The sequence below is a fragment of the Carcharodon carcharias genome, chromosome 3 (assembly GCF_017639515.1).
Source record: "Carcharodon carcharias isolate sCarCar2 chromosome 3, sCarCar2.pri, whole genome shotgun sequence".
NCBI lineage: Eukaryota > Metazoa > Chordata > Chondrichthyes > Lamniformes > Lamnidae > Carcharodon > Carcharodon carcharias.
The window spans coordinates 69,184,044-69,201,310 of NC_054469.1; the positions used below are offsets into that span (position 1 = coordinate 69,184,044).

Here is a 17,267-nt window from a genome sequence, read left to right on the forward strand (position 1 = left end):
TCCAAAATAATTGAAAGATTTATTATTTTGTAAGAAAATACATGTATTGTTCAGCTGGTTAGAGTGAAACAATTTCAATGCTTAATTAAAATGAATATATATAATGATAACTTACCTGTTCACCAGTAAAATTCAAGATGAATGTCATATCTGTTGCATTTATGACGGCGACCTATTAAAAAGAATTATGTTTATATTGGTCTAAATTTCTGACAACATTATATAACTAATGAAATGCTAATGAAAAAATTGTGAACCATCAACTTTAAAAGTGTCCAGTCTGGCATGGCAGATCAACTCACTGCCATTAACAGGCTGTGTTACCGGCTGCTTAGGACCCATACTAATCACACTACTGTGCCTGAGCAAAAACTAGACAATCTTTCTCCAGAGAGTGAGACTGCTAACTCAGGACTGAACTTGTCTATTTTTAATTAGCTAGTTCAGAACAGCATAGATAAAAGTCATGAAGGAGGATGCTCACCTCCTCCTCCGACAGCATCTTCCAAACCCTCAACCTCCACCACCTAGAAGGACAAGGGCAGCAGGCTCATGGGAACACCACCACTTGGAAGCTCCCCCCCCAAGCCACTTACTGTCCTGACTTGGAAATATATCACCGTTCCTTCACTGTCACTGGGTCAAAATCTTGGAACCCCCGTCCCTAACAGCACTGTAGGTGTCCCTGCACCACATGGACTGCAGAGGTTTTAAGAAGGCAACTCACCACCAAGGGCAATTAGGGAAGGGCAATAAATGCTGGCATAGCCAACAACGCCCACATCCCATGAATGAATTAAAAAAAAAATACATGGCATTGCAAAACCATAAAACCACAAAAAACTGGAAAAAAACATCAGGAGTCTAAATTTTCAGCCTCTGCCAAAAATGGCTGTGCAGTTGGTGTACTGCACACAGCCTGAAGCCAGGTTGGGAGGCCCAAATCACTTTCACGTTCAGGCCTTACTTTAATGTCACCACTGATCTGCGGGCATCAAAGGGATGTTCTGCTGCAGCTTGCCTCTTGTGGAAGGGTGAGGAATCAGATAGCTCCCAACCTTGAACCAATCAGCATGGGCCTGAAGGAAGGGAGACAATCCCAGAGGAGTTCAAACCAGCAGCATGGAATCAGGAAGAGCACTTCTGTTCCTTCTGACCCCACAAAATAAAAGAGCAAAATGATTTAGGAACAGCTTTACAGATGATGTCACTCATAGCTTGGTACAAATGGGCAGAGCATGCATCAGATTCCCAATTTGTATATTTAAAAAGCTGCTGCCCAAAACAGGCAGATGTGCGATTCCAACATTCATTTGATGAGACATTGAAAGTGCACCAACCCGTTTTACTGACAGTAGTAGAAAATCAACTCAATTTTATCTTGCTTTCTCTAAGATGAAAGTAGTGGTATACTGTTATTATACAAAATGCAACAATAAGAGAAAAAGTGATACACAAAATTTTAAAACTGCTTCACTGCTTATTCAGCATTGGAGGAGACAGAGAGGTGAAAAAATGGACCAACCAAATCCATTTGAAAACAAGACTAAACACAGGAATGTTATTACGTACATATCCAAATGCCTGAGCACCCCTTGGAATTCCAGCAATAAGTTCTAATCAAAGAAAAAAGACAGAAAAATTGTGTTGGCAAATGAAATTTTATTGGGTTCATTATAAAAAAAGGTCTGCATTTTAAGGAAGAGGAAATGACTAACAAATGCATAATGAATGAGCACATGCTTTTGGTGATCAATTAGGCTACTTACCTTGTTGAGAGTCTCCTGTGAATTCCCCCACGGCAACTGAATATCCTGTTAAGAAAATAAATGACCAACATATGGTCAAATTGCAATAATTACTGCATCAAAAGCACATTTTTCATATGGAAACATCAATGCCCCAACGTTGCTGAGCGAGTGCAATCTTGACAGTCACAGCCCGAACAAACCCACCACTGCTAACGCTGACATAGTACACAAGTTCAGGGGGATTATACCAAATTAGTTTTCGCTGATGGTAACCCTCAACATTTCAGGCACATTCCAGATGCTTACCAGCTCACCCAGACTGGAACTCCTGCTGCCTGCTGGGTGCAAGGGAGCAGTTCCTTCCCCATAGCTCTGCCCCTTGTCGTATAGGGTGAGCATGTTTTGGTTGGGCAAAGGTTCTAACCCAAAGAAGACTCACTACCAATAAGGTTCCAGCTACCAGTGTATCTGGGTTCCAGCCAATTCCCCCAACTGGGCAATGCATTCTGGCCAGAATAATGACAGAATTGCACCAGACGGCCTGCTATTTTTTACAGCATGCGTATACTAAGCACTCTAAAAAACAATTGATTTTGCATTTATAATTTTATTAATCAAATAATTTATAAAAATTGATCACATACAATAACTTTTTCTGTCCCACCTTGTCTCCAAATCAGGTGAATTAATTTTTGAACTTATAACACTGGGGACTCTTTTCCCTGCCTGCCTTTTTCCTTATTTCTCTTTCTCTCTTCACAGCTCATTAACTGATTAAATGTTTTTCACATTTTTTTTACCGGAGCGAAACGGAATGCTATGATGAATGGGTATTTCAGCATCTACAGTATTACTGAAATCTCTATTAAAACTGTTCACAGGATGTATGTGTGTTGGAGGCCTCCATATTGTAAATGATATTTATTTCCACAAATCTAAATCTACACAGCGTGACAGATCTGTTTTGTGCAATGTGCAAATTTAGTAGTTTGAGTAAATAAAGATAATGCAATGTTTGTACTCCAGCCTGTTAACTTTCCCCTATATAATAGTCTTTTTTTTATTTAATAAGCATGAGGAGCTAAATGTCTAGACCTGTTTGCAAGCTTTCAGATTAAAAGTCTGCTTCAGTAGATTTAATTAGAAACTAAGGGCTATAGATTCTTCTATTCTGTAAAAATGCTGATAATCCATGTATTGTAGATTTTAATGACTGTCAATCCAGATGGTCAGTGAAATCAATTTTGTCCTTGCAATTTTCATAGGAAAAAGAAACCCAATCAAATGCACTTGTCCCTTTCATAGCTCTCAAATACCTAAAAAAGCCACAACCGGTATGAATAATAGCCATTTTGTTCTTCCAGCGGATAAATAAAAACACATTAAGAATTCGGAAAACTAAAGCAAAACACTGTGGATGCTGGAAATCTGAAGTAAAAACAGAGAATGCTAGAAATACTCAGTAGATCAGGCAGCATCTGTGGAGAAGCAGCTTCAAAAAGCCTACGGTTGTGGAATCCATAAAGGAGCAAATGGCTGTACTTTATGGTGTCGGAGGAGAGGTGATAAACAAAGAATCGAGCCAATGTCGTGCATGCCAGATCATAACAACTCACTATGTAAAAACATTTCTTCATGTCACCTCTGATTCTTTTACTATTCATCTCCAATCTCTGTCCTTTGGTTACCACCCCTTCTGTCACTCGGTCAGCTTCTCTTTCCTTACTTGAATCAAAACCGTTCTTGATTTTGAACACTTGAACAAATCCTCTTAAGCTTCTCCGCTCTAAGGAAAACAATACCAACTTCTCCAGTGTTTCTATGTAAATGAAATCTCTCAGCCCTGCTACTGTTCTAGTAAATCTGTTCTGCACCCTCCCCACAACCTTGACATTCTTCCCACAGTGTGGTGCCCAGAATTGAAAACAGTATTCCAGCTGAGGCTTAGCCAATGGGTGGAATCATCCCAGATTTGTATAAAATACGGTAGCAGGCGGGAAAAAGAAGGTTTTACCCTCCGGCTGCAATGGCGACTTTTTGCCCCATATCATCCCATTCCCGGAGCCTCATTGATAATGCATTCCTGTAAAACACGCTGGGTCACTGGCAGGGCAACCTCTGATTCTCCCACCCTGCCATCACCTCAGGCCTTCAGGTAATCCAGGTACCATATTTACAGGCTGCACCTGCACAGAACTAGCACTCTCTAAGGCATCGGAAGCTGCTGCAAAGTCATGGCTGCCAAAGGGAGGAAACACGCTGCACCTAAATTAAGTGACGCCTCCCTCAGGCAACTACTGGATGCTGTGGAGGCCCACCATGAAGTCCACTACCCCTGCTCTGGGCGAAAACCACCAACCAGGTCACCAATCAAGCATGGAAGGTGGTGGCAGCAGTGGTTAGCGCCAACACCCTGCAAAAGAGGACAGTCACCCCACTGCTGAAACAGGATGAATGAACTCCTCCATTCTGCCAGAATAAGTAACTCTTCTCATCACTCTCAACTTACACACTTACAAACCCATCACACATCACATAAACCCATATCACTCAGTGCCTGTTCATGTGACATCACCATTCACTCTCTCACACACACTTTCATCTGTCCTGCGGATTGGGTCCTCATCTCGTCCATGGCACCACTCACCATCTACACATGCCAGGCATCCTTATCATCTGGCTTGGCAGGCGTCCTGCTGGCACTCTATCTGTATTCACGGAGGACAAGCTGGCACACAACAAAAAGGAGAGGTCACAGGTGGGTAGAGGAATACCCAATATCAATGTCCTCACAGACTTTGAAAATAGAGTCATCCAGCTCGCCAGTGACGATCTGGACTGGTCCTGTGCTGACAGTGAGGTCGGTGGTACTCAACCAAGTGAGGATCCAGCAGTGCAACACCCGTCAGACAACTATGCTGTGAGTCAGTTCCCCTGTTCCTCAGTCCCCTGCTCTGCACTAATTATCTCTCTTTGATTTTGCAGGCACATCTGGGATGCAGCTGAGGGGGTTCACTACCCAGGTCCTCAACTCAAGCCCCAAATGAAGCTGAATCTGAAGGCACCTTCATTGAAGACTGCTACAGTGCTCACCAGCACCCTCAGCCAGCACAGAGGCACACACTTCGGTGGGGCCTAGTTCTAGAGTAGCCTCAGGGTCACAATCTGGTGAGCACATCACACTGTCTGATCCATAGCAGGTGCCAGCAGGGACTTCCCAGGTTTCCAGAGGCCAGAAATCTGCTTAGTCCGAGTCAGATGAGGAGCTTCTGGACTCCGTCATACCTCAGTTGCAGCAGCTGCAAAGCAATTTTGGGAACATCAGGAAGGGATGTCTGCTGTATTCTTCAGGTTGCAAGGTGCAATGGAGGAGTTCATCCACCTTCAGTCTGAGTTGATAGTGCCGGAATGCCAATGCACCGAGGCTAAGCCTGGTAGGATGATAGCTGCCATGGAGACCTTGGTCCAGGACATCGGTCCTGCACTGCTGCGCGGGCTGAACTCTATAGCTGATGCCATATTTGGCCTCTAACAGTGTCAACTCGATCTCACTCCAGCTTCCCCTTCTTCTCAAGCAGTCAGCCAGGGGCCCTCAGGCACCTAATGAGAAGAAGATAAGCAAGTGCATACTCCAGAGCCATCCACACAGGTGACTTTGGGAGTGTTTGGCCCATCCAAATCCCCTCTTCCTGTGACCTCAGCAGCTCCAGCTCCACTGGACGAGGGGGATGCCACTGCCACACAGCAGGACCCCGAAAGCAAGCCAGAGCAGTCCAGGTCTTGGCCCTCCAGAGGATGCCACCCCAAGGCCATCACAGACAGTGTGTAGCAGTCAGTATGCTGCCTCCACCTCCACTGTGGATATCAGGGGAGCACCAAGATGTAGCAGCAGGGCTAGGAAGGTTAAAAAGATGTAGTTGCAAAGCCTGGGCACGGGTGTTAATCATTTATATTTAAGGTTCACTATTGTAAATAAACTCCCAAGAATGGGAGAACTCCCTATGGCTCCTTGTTCTGATGAGCAGTGTTCATGTCACTCAGATATGAAACTTTGGTTCCTGCACAAGATAAAGGCAGGTGCCTCAGTCTAGGGTCTCTTCCCTATGCAGTGTGTAACCTTCAGACCAAAGCGATGGTCCAGCTTCCCACTCACTAGACACATTAGTGATACCTGCACCTCAATGGTGCTTGTCATTGCTGCCAGAATATCATGGGCAGCATCACAGAGTTCCATCATTCTCTCTGCGTGCTCTCAACACCTTTGAGGTGGGACTGGCCCCATCACTTCAGCATCTGTGACTAGTGACGCTGTGTTCCTGAAGGGTTCAGATGCTGAAGGTTGACAAAGGATCAGGTGCATATAATTTTTCACAGCTGCGTCTCCATGATATGACCCTGATCACAGATGCAAGCAATCTGCCCTCAGCCAGACAGGAGTCAGACATTCACAGAGGCAATGTGCAGATCTATCGAGTGTCCTCACTGCATGTCATCATCATTCTCCTGGAATCTAGCAAATATTAGGGCCTCAAAAGCATGCCTTCCTTTTCTGGTCAATGTGATGGCCTCACTGTCGGCATCCTCACTTTCGAGGACCTTATCACCGTCACCACCTTCGACGCCCGCCTCATCAGAGGATATGTGCAGCTCCTCTATCTTCTCCTCAGGCAGGCCTCCTGACTTTGCAGCGCCAGGTTGTGTAGCGAGCAGCAAGTGACGATGAGGCGTGACACCTTCTGGGGACTGTATTCGGAAGACGAATCTGATGACACCCTAACTGAAGTCCTGTCACAGCGCTCACCCACACCCTGCATAAGCGCAGAGACACATAATTTAGTGGGATCTAGTTCTAGAGTAGCTTTGGGATCACAATCTGATGAGCACATCGCACTGTCTGATCCACACAGTGGGGGAGGAGGGGTAGGAGGGGGTGAAGGAGAGAATGGGGAAGGGGAGTACAGTCAGAGGGGGAGAAAATGAGGAGGGGTGAAGGGCAATGAGGGGGAGAAGGGCAGTGGCAGGGACTTCCCAGGTTTCAGGCACCCGTTGAGGCACCAGAACCTCATTTTCAAAATGCCTATCGTTTGCTCCACCAAAATCCAGGATGTGGCATGAGCCTCATTTTACCGTCGCTCTGCTACAGTCTGAAGCCGCTGCACGGGCATCGTCAGCTATGTCCTTTGTGGGTAGCCCTTGTCCCCGAGGAGCCAACTCTCACTGGACCCCGGGATCTGAAACTTGCTAAGGATGTAGGAGTCATGGATGCTCCTTGGGAGTCGTTTGTGGTGGCTGCACACCAGCTGAACATTCAGCGAGTGGAAGCCCTTGCAGTTGATTTAGCTGACTACTTGTTGCCATGGAGATCTAGTCGATGGCACCTGTTGCTTCCTGGCTTTCCTGATCCCGGGTGAAATGGAGCAAGGTCACGAAGATGGTGTCTGTGACCTCCTGGATACATATGTGCATGGAGGTTTGCAAGATCCCGCACAGGTCACCTGTGAAGCCCTGGAGGGAGCCACTGGCGTAAAAATTGAGCACTGCATTAACTTTCATGGCCACTGGCAGTGGATGCCCTCCATGACCCCACAGCGCCAAATCCTACAGCAGGCGGCATATGTGATTGACCAGTTCCCTAGACACGTGCAGTCTTCGACGACACTGGTTCTCAGTCATCTGCAGGGATGACAAGCGCCATCCTTAGACCCTGAGTCTAGCAAGGTGCCTACGAGCGACGGCTCCCTGTGGATCTTCAGCTGCGTGTGCTACAGGCCCTGCCGCCCATTCATCTTGAAGGAGGTGCTCCTCCCTTTGCTGAGCCAGGTGCCTCCACCACTCTCTTCTTCTTCTCCACTCCCGTAAGCCATGAGGCATACCACTAAATCACCAGGCTCCATGATCCTGATGTTCTTCTCCTGCGCTGGCCCTGACTCTCCTTCCTCTCCCCATCCCCACAGGTAGCGCTGAGTGCTACGGCTTGCGTCTTACGTTGGGTAGGCCTTCATTGGCCTGTCCGCGTAAAATGGCGGCGCCGAGTCAATCGCGGGCGGCAACCGGCTCCGTGACCGCCCCTACCAGCTCCCGCCAAGCCCGCCCGCTGCCTGAAAAATTCAGCCCCAAGCATTGTCAATGGAGCTGCAGCTGAGCGGACTCAGCTGTGGAAGAATGCTCACCTTTGAAAAGCTTTTCCAAGTGTGTGGCCATTTCCCTCACCTCCCCTCCTCCCATCCACCCCAGCATGTGCTTGAGTATTTCCTTCAGTCTGTCTGTGCTGCCTTGCCCCCCCCCACCCTCCCTCCGGTCTGACCCGCACTGCCTGCACAGGAGGTTGGCCATCCAGTATAGGAAAAGGGTGATCTCATCTGTGCCGCCAGGGTAAGGCAATCATCTCATCATTCTAAACTTATACACTCACTGACACCCAGTTTGGGTCCCACCAGAGCCACTCAGCTCCAGACCTCATTACAGCTTTGGTTCAAACGTGGACCAAAGAGTTGAACTCCCGAGGTGAGGTGAGACTGACTGCCCTTGACCACCAAGGCAGCATTTGACCATGTGGGGCATCAAGGACCCCTAGCAAAACTGGATTCATGGGAATCAGTGGGAAAGCTCTAAGTTAGTTGGAGTCATACCTAGCACAAAGGAAGATGGTTGTAGTTGTTGGAGGTCACTCATCTCAGTTCCAGGACATCACTGCAGCAGCTCCTCAAGGTGCTGTCCTTGGCCCAACCATTTTCAGCTGCTTCATCAATGACCTTCCTTCCATCATAAGGTCAGAAGTGGAGATGTTCGCTGATGAATATTCAGCACCATTCGCAACTCTTCAGATACTGAAGCAGTCCATGTCCAAATGCAGCAAGACCTGGACAATATCCAGACTTGGGCAGACAAGTGGCAAGTAACATTCGCGCCACAAGTGCCAGGCAATGACCATCTCCAACAAGAGAGAATCCAACTATTGCCCCTTGATGTTCAATGGCTTTACCATCACTGAATCCCCCACTATCAACAGCCTGGGGGTTACCATTAACCAGAAGCTGAACTGGACTAACCATATAAATACTGTGGCTATAAGAGCAGGTTAGAGGCTAGGAATCATGTGATAAGTAACTCACCTCCTGCCTCTCCAAAGCCTGTCCACCATCCACAAGGCGCAAGTCAGGAGTGTGATGGAACACCCCACTTTTTTTTAATTCATCCATGGAATGTGGGCATTGCTGGCTAGGCCAGTATTTATTACCTGGATGAATGCAGCTCCCACAACACTCAAGAAGTTTGACACCGTCCTGGACAAAGCAGCCCGCTTGTTGGCACCCCATCCACAAACATGCACCCCGACGCAGCAGTGTGTACCATCTACAAGATGCACTGCAGGAATTCACCAAGGCTCCTTTGACAGCACCTTCCAAACCCACAACCACAACAATCTAGAAGGACAAGGGCAGCAGATAGATAGGGACACCACCACTTGGAAATTCCCCTCCATGTCACTTACCATCCTGAATTGGAAATATATTTCTGTTCCTTCACTGTTGCTGGGTCAAAATCCTGGAACTCCCTCCCTAACAGCACTGTGGGTGTACCTACACCACATGGACTGCAGTGTTTCAAGAAGGCAGCTCACCACCACCTTCTCAAGGGCAATTAGAGATAGGCAATAAATGCTGGCCCAGCCAGCAAAATCCACATCCCATGAATGAATTAAAAAAAGTACATTCACAAGGCCATCACATATACATCTCACTCACTGCCAGCTCAAGGGACATCACCACTCACTCTCTCACAACATCTTCACATCTCCATCTGGGCTATCTCCTCTGGAGACTGCCTCCTCAGCCCTCTCCATCTTGAGGCCATTTGCACAGGTCAACACATGTCCCCACATACACCCTGGGATCCCCCCTCCTTCCCCAGTAATGCCCTCACCCTGCAGCCTCTTCCCTTGCCTGAGGCCACTTCTCCCCCTTCCCCAAGCGAGCCCTAGTGCTGCCACTCCACCTTACGGCTGGTCTGATAGGTAGAGACCTGCCTGTGGGCCCCCCTAAAAGTTATGTGGTGCTGCCTGTGAAGCCTGGAGCTGATGATTGTGAGGGCTGCCCAAAGCACGCCAACGTGCTCAGATGATCCAAAGTGGGGGGTTGATTCCGGTAAGCTGAGTATTTCCAGCATTTTCTGTTTTTATTTAACAAGTTACCAACTGCATTATGGTTCAAATACTTGACTATGGAGTGTTGCTCACAATCAAACTGAAAGTAGAATTTAAAGTAATGGTACAGGTTTCTGAATATTTTGTGCTCAGCATTTCTAAGAATCTGGAAACTGTACAGATATCCATGTGTATAATCATTGTCTGCATTTGGCACCATTGATGTCTTATGCGATGGAAACAGATGGGAAAGTATCAGAAGAAATAAGTAAGCAATTTTGGCACTGTACACTAATGGGATGCTAATACTGCTGTAATCCTTCCTGTTGAAATAGGCATGCTTTCCAACAGTTGGGATTCTAATTAAATTAATATATAGTTGATTGCCTCCTGACCTTTTGGGAGTTGTATTACAATTGTGTAATTGTAGCTGCACGGTAAAACTGCTTAGCCACTTCTTAGAAACTTTTTACAGTTCTTCTTAGGTTACACAAAATAGATGACAACTTTTAAGCCTTAAAATGACGACCAAGACCTGCATTGCATTAGGGGAAGTGGTTGTTGGAAGTAGAGTTGTCAGCTTGTCCAATTTGGAGCATACAGTACACCTTTGAATGGGTTCTTTCAAAAATTGACAGCAAAAGTTTTATGGTGAAAATGCAAGTAATGTTTTCCACATATTTCTGGGTCCTGTAATGGTGAAGCCTTTATTGTTGGGAAAAAGATGCCATCATGAATGAAGCAAATGTTAGGCTCAATTCTGCTTCCATTCCCAAATCCATCAACAACCTGTTCCATTGGTAATCTGTAGATTGGTAAACTTGTAAATCAGGAAATGGAAAGGAGGGAGAGAGGAACTCAAGAAAATGACAATCACCAGGAAAGTGGTACTGGGCAAATTTTTGGAGCTGCGGTCTGACAAATCCTCGGGTCCTGATGGATTTCATCCTAGGGTCTTAAAAGAAGTAGCTAGTGAGATGGTTAATGCGTTGGTTTTAATTTTCCAAAATTCCCTAGATTTGGGGAAGGTCCCATTAGATTGGAGAATAACAAATGTAACTCCCTTATTCAAAAAGGGAAGGAGACAGAAAGCAGGAAACTACAGGCCAGTTAGTTTAACATCTGTCATTGGGAAAATGTTAGAAGCTATCATTAAAGACATTATAGCAGGGCACTTAGATAAATTCAAGGTAATCAGGCAGAGTCAATATGGTTTTGTGAAGGGAAAATTAGGTTTAACCAATTTATTGGAGTTCTTTGGAGAAGTAACATGTGCTGGGATAAAGGTGGCTGTACCGTACTTAGATTTCCAGAAGTCATTTGATAAGGTGACACATCAGAGGTTATTTGATGCACTCATGGTGTAGGGGGTAACATATTAGCATGGATAGAAGATTGGCTAGCTAACAGGAGACAAAGAATAGGCATAAATGGGTCAGTTTATGGTTGGCAGGATGTCATGAGTGGTGTGCCACAGGGATCGATGCTGGGACCACAACTTCTTACAATTTATATAAATTACTTGGATGAAGGGACTGAAGGTATGGTTGCTAAATTTGCTGATGACACAAAGATAAGTTGGAAAGTAAGCTGTGAAGAGGAAAGACAGAGGCTAAGTGAGTGGTCAAAGATCTGGCAAATGGAGTATAATGTGGGAAAATGTGAAATTGTCCATTTTGGCAGGAAGAATAAAAATGAAGCATAGTATCTAAATGGTGAGAGATTGCAAAGCTCTGAATTGCAGAAGGATCTGGGTATGCTAGTGCATGAACTGCAAAAGGTTAGCATGCAGGCACAGCAAGTAATTTGGAAAGCTAATAGAATATTATCATTTATTGTGAGGGGAATTAAATACAAAAGTAGAGAGGTTATGCTTCAGTTATACAGGGCATTGGTGAGACCACATTGGGAGAACTATGTATAGTATTGGTCTCCTTACTTAAGGAAGAATGTAAATGCATTGGAAGCAGTTCAGAGAAGGTTTACTAGACCAATACCTGGAATGGGCAGGTTGTCTTATGAGGAAAGAATGGACAGGCTAGGCTTGTATTCACTGGAGTTTAGAAGAATAAGAGGCGATTTGATTGAAACATATAAGATCCTGTGGGGTCGTGACAAGGTGATTGTGAAAAGAGCGTTTCCTCTTATGGGAGAATCTATAACTTGGGGTCACTGTTTAAAAATAAGGGGTTGCCCATTTAAGACAGATGATGAGGGTTTTTGTCTCTCAGAGGGTCATGAGTCTTTGGAACTCTCTTCCTCAAAAGAAAGTGGAAGCAGAGTCTGAATATTTTTAGGGCAGAGGTAGATAGATTCTTGATAAGCAAGGATATCGGGTTTGGATTTAAGGTGATTGTTAGAAGGATTAGAGGGGACATGAGGAAAAACTTTTTCACCCAGTGGGTGGCGGGCATCTGGAATTCACTGCTGAAATTGGTGGTTGAGGTTGACATGTTCAAAACATTCAAAAGGTACCTGGATCTGCACCTGAAGTGCTGAACCTGCAAGGCTACAGATCAAGTGCTGGAAATTGGGATTAAAATGAACAGCCACATATTTTTCTTTTCTCTGTTTTGAGCTGGCAGAGACACAATGGGCTGAATGGCCTCTTCTGTGCCATAACTTCTCAATGGTTCTATGTGTAGGCGGGAATGTGGAATTTAAGTTACAATCAGATCGGCCATGAGGCTCAAGGCGCCGAATGGCCTATTTCTGCTCCTAATTTGTATGTTTGTATGTAATAAAGGTGTCAATCCTAGATTGAAAATGTGACTTTGATAACATCCAAGGGACAGGATAGGTTTGTTCTGTTCACTTGGTTCATGTTTGGACCAAGGCTGTAATGAGGTCTGGAGCCAAGTGGGCCTGGCAGAAATTAAATTGATCATCAGTAAGCAGGTTATTGTTGTATAAGTGCTGTGTGATAGCAATGTCGATGACTCCTTCCATCGCTTTGCTGATAATTGGGAGTAGTCTAATGTGGCGTTATTTGGCCAGATTGGATGTGTCCTGTTTTTATTCGACAGGACATAACCTGGACAATTTTCCACATTGTTGGGTAGATGCTAATGTTGTAGCTGCACCAAATCAGCTTGGCTAGGGGCGCGACTTGTTCTACAGTGCAGGTCAGTACTATGGCTGGGGTGTTGTACAGATTCATCCCTTTGCTGAATCCAGTTGATATGGCTCTGAGTATGGAAATTATAAAGACAAGATGTCAAAATATTGAGTTGCCCATGTTACCTTACAAGCTTATCCTCATTACCCATATAGTGACAAAAATGTTAATATGTTGATATAAAATGTTGACTTTAAAATGCTGAGGTGAGCTCCAATCTTATTCCTTGACCTTGCAGAATCAGAAATGCAGCTTTACCAAATTTACAGGTAAGAAGAATGTTCAGTTGACTAAATGGTATTGATGCATTCTGGGAAAACTGGGTATATTTCACATATTCTGACTGTCTATTCCAAAACTAACTAACAGAGTCACAGTATTGGGTGGAAACGAGAAGTCAAAGTCCAGGCTTTTATCATAGGCCAAGGCCTTAAAGTAAAAACTTTAATGAAATACAACAATTCAGTGGATAAGTGCATTCATGTGATTTTGAGAGATGTAATTCTTTGAATTAGCAAGTGTTATTTAAAATTTTGGTTTGGAATCTGAAAATTTCAGTTCCTTGGATAAACTTTTTTTGGCAGAAGCATTTTGAAGAGTCCCATGGAAGGATACTGTTAAGATTTACCTTAGAAATCCTACTGAAGCATCACCTAGTCAGCAGAATCTTCTGGGTGTCTTGTACACTGCTGGCTCTTAGGAGGAAGGCCCGCCTTGTCTTCTGCCCACGAGGCAGTTACAAGGATAGCGGCAGGCCTTCCTCCTGACTGAGGGCCCCAGGATATGTTAGCCCGCCCGCCTAGAGCGGCCGGCCAATCAGAGGCCGGCAGCTCTTGCACTAGCCAGCGCCATGGAGGAGGCTGTGGTTGCCGACGGAACAACACCCCCTGGAATCCCAGGATCATACAGCTCCTCAGAATAAAGTTAAGTGCTGCTGGGGGGGACGGGTGGGGGGCATGGAGGTCATGGAGGAAGGTGGCCATGGGGGTCGGCAGCAAGAACAAAAGTTGCCATCAGCGGCTGCCCCCGTCCCATGTCCATGTTCTCGCTCCTGCACAGATTAATGCAGATTGAAGGCCATCCCCAGCCTCCAGTTGACGTGCAGCCTGCACAGTTTTACCAGTCAGTCAGGCCGCATGTCAGCAGGCCGACCTGGAGCTGGGAAGATTGCAGTGGAGGTGGGAAGAGGCCCTTAAGTGGTTATTAATTGGTCATTTAAGAGGTCTGAAGTGAAGTTGGGGCAGGAAGGCCGACGATGGCCTTCCTGCCCAGAACTTACTTATGGTGGAGGCGGGAAGGTGTCGGGTATCGGTCCCAATGCCAACCCACCTAATTTTCAAGTCCTCCTGCCTCCTGTTAGGGCAGAAGATTCCACCCAGAGGTATGACAGGAAATGTTTGCAGAGCAGTTTTCCATAGAATGCATGATCCACGTAAGAATTTTAATATATTATTTAGATAGATAATGCATTTTCAGGTTGAAAACTTTACTCCATAACAATATGGTTATTGGAAGGTAAACTACAGACTATGGTTTATTACATGATATCAATCTAAGCAAGTAAAAGTGAGCTTCTCTAATGGTTCAGCAGGATATGACAGTGAATAATTGAGCCATACAAGCAAAGCTGGACAGTTCCAGACCTGATTAATGGGCTACGCTGAATTAGCTGATCTGAGCCAGGGCAGTGATGTGGATACAATGGGCCTCAGTGCCCTATGTTTTCTCGGGTGAGGCAGGGTGCTGTAAGGGTTCCCATTCTTGCCTTCTCTCCAGAAAACCCAGCTGTTAAGTATGCACAGTTAAGTAAAGAGAGGATAGGATTAGACTGGGATTCCCTCTACAAAAACTTACAGTCAAGTAGCCTGGCAACAAACACTGTGCTAGTTCAGGTTAAGGCTTGAGGATAAGCAGCAATTGTGGAAGCATATTCCAGCAAACAGATGAGAAATTCGGTTAGTGAGCATCTGTCATTTGCGCACCACAAGCACCAGTTCAGTGTACATGCACACTTGTCAGGTGGATGGTGCTAAGCATCATGTTGGTGATGGCTTTTGCGTGCACACAGTGAATATCTGCTGGAAGCATGCAGAGTAGGCAATTGTGACATTAATCAGTTTGTAACATTGACTTGAACTCATCCAAATGTGATATCAGTAACCACAATCCTAATTTCCCACTCACAAACAGCCTCACACCTGACCTTGTCACTGTCACTAACCAGAGCATCCATGTGACCACAATGTAAAAATAAAAAGCACCACAAAATAAACATTCTGAACCAAATTTATATATGAAATTATGTCATATTACATACAAAAGTCAATAAAGTTAGTGCCTGTCTTCTTTGAGTATTTCCTGGTTCTAGCGTTCCTATGTAGTACTACCGCAGTGGCTGCAGCATGGCTGGTGGAAAGCTACTGACTTTCAGTGGAGGAGTCTGCAGATGGCCTTAGATGATCAAGGGCCTGGCTGTGGGCTGCACCATCCCAGTTCCAGGACATCACTACAGCAGTTCCTCAGGGTACTGTCCTCGGCCCAACCATCTTCAGCTGCTTCATTAATGACCTTCTTTCCATCATAAAGGTCAGAAGTGTGGATGTTTGCTGATGATTGCACAATGTTCAGCACCATTTGCGACTCTCAGATACTGAAGCTGCCCATGTCCAAATGCAGCAAGAGCTGGACAGTATCCATACTTGGGCTGAAAAGTGGAAGTAGCATTCACGCCATACAATTGCCAGGCAATGACCATCTCCAACAAGAGAGAATCCAACATCAACCCTTGACATTCAATGGCATTATCATCGCATAATCTCCCACTATCAACATCCTGGGGGTTACCATTGACCAGAAACTGAACTGAACTAGCCATATAAATACTGTGGCTACAAAATAAGGTCAGAGGCTAGGAATCCTGCAGTGAGTAACTCACCTCCTGACTCCCCAAAGCCTGTCCACCATCTACAAGGCACATGTCTGGACTGTGATGGAATACTCCCCACTTGCCTGAATGAGTGCAACTCTAACAACGCTCAAGAAGTTTGAAACCATCCAGAACAAAGCAGCCACTTGATTGGCACCCCATCCACAAGCGTTCACTCCCTCCACCACCAACACACACTGGCAGCAGTATGTACCATCTACAAGATGCACTGCAGGAACTCATTTAGATAGCACCTTCCAAATCCACGACCACTGCCATCTAGAAGGACAAGGGCAGCAGATAGATGGGAACACCACCAGCTGGAAGTTCCCCTCCAAGTTACTCACCACCCTGGCTTGGAAATATATCGCCATTCCTTCACTGTCACTGGGTCAAAATCCTGGAACTCCCTCCCTAACAGCACTGTGGGTGTACCTACACCACATGGACTGCAGCGGTTCAAGAAGGCAGCTCACCACCACCTTCTCAAGGGCAGTTAGGAATGGGCGATAAATGCTGGCTTCAGAAGCAGCATCAGAAGCAGCACTCTGGGCTAGCTGCTTAAGAGGCAACAGCAAGGGCAGAGTGTTATATGTGGAAGGATGAATGCTGTCTTCCTGAGAAAGAACAGCAGCTTTGTATTCCATGGAGAGACTTCCAAACCCTCAGGGCAACACCTCAGCAACCCTAACAATCTGTTGAAGGACAGATTGCGGGACTGCTGTGACACCCTGCAAGACACTTTGCACACTGTACTCCACAGCTATAATGGCAGCAGTCTGAACTTGCATGACAGCAAGATGACCATCTCCTTCAAGAAAGGAAGGAAGGACTTTTTAAAAATTGGATTAAAAAAAATGAACATAATTGCTCACTTGTGCATTCAATATAGGGCTGAAATTACTTGTTATTGTTACATATCACTCGCAAAACTTTTGCTCCTTTATAATAAATTATAATGCAAAAGAAGCAAATGCAAGGTGAGAAAAAACATTTTCACACAGCGAGTAGTTAGGGTTTAGACTGCACAGCCTGGAAGTGTGGTGGAGGCAGGTTCAATTGAGGCATTCAAGAGGGCATTGGAGGATTATCCAAATAGAAATAATGTGCAGGGTTACAGGGAAAAGGAAGGAGATTGGAACTAAGTTAAAATGCTCAGAGATGGTGCAGACAAGATGGGCTGAATGACCTCCTACTACACTGTAAAATTTCTGTGATTCTGTAGTTTAGCACATTACAGTGCCCGCCTTCCACAATAGGTTGTCAGTTTCTATAGTTCCTTTTAAAATCAATTTGTGTATGCATTAGCTCCTAGACTTCTAACTATTG

General features: G+C 45.5%; 1 protein-coding gene and 1 long non-coding RNA gene across 2 annotated transcripts in view; one reads left to right on the forward strand and one right to left on the reverse strand.

Moving 5' to 3' along the window:
- Window positions 1-17,267, reverse strand: part of itga8 (integrin, alpha 8) — a 291,418-nt gene that overhangs the window by 214,801 nt on the left and 59,350 nt on the right. Inside the window, exons 8-10 of the mRNA XM_041183667.1 lie at window positions 1,770-1,814; window positions 1,573-1,616; window positions 116-172 (exon numbers count right to left, since the gene is read on the reverse strand). Coding sequence (XP_041039601.1) covers window positions 116-172; window positions 1,573-1,616; window positions 1,770-1,814 — 146 coding nt within the window. The remainder of the gene's footprint in view (window positions 1-115; window positions 173-1,572; window positions 1,617-1,769; window positions 1,815-17,267) is intronic.
- LOC121275881 overlaps window positions 1-17,267 on the forward strand; it is a 111,858-nt gene that overhangs the window by 35,197 nt on the left and 59,394 nt on the right. The gene's annotated exons all lie outside the window — the stretch shown is intronic.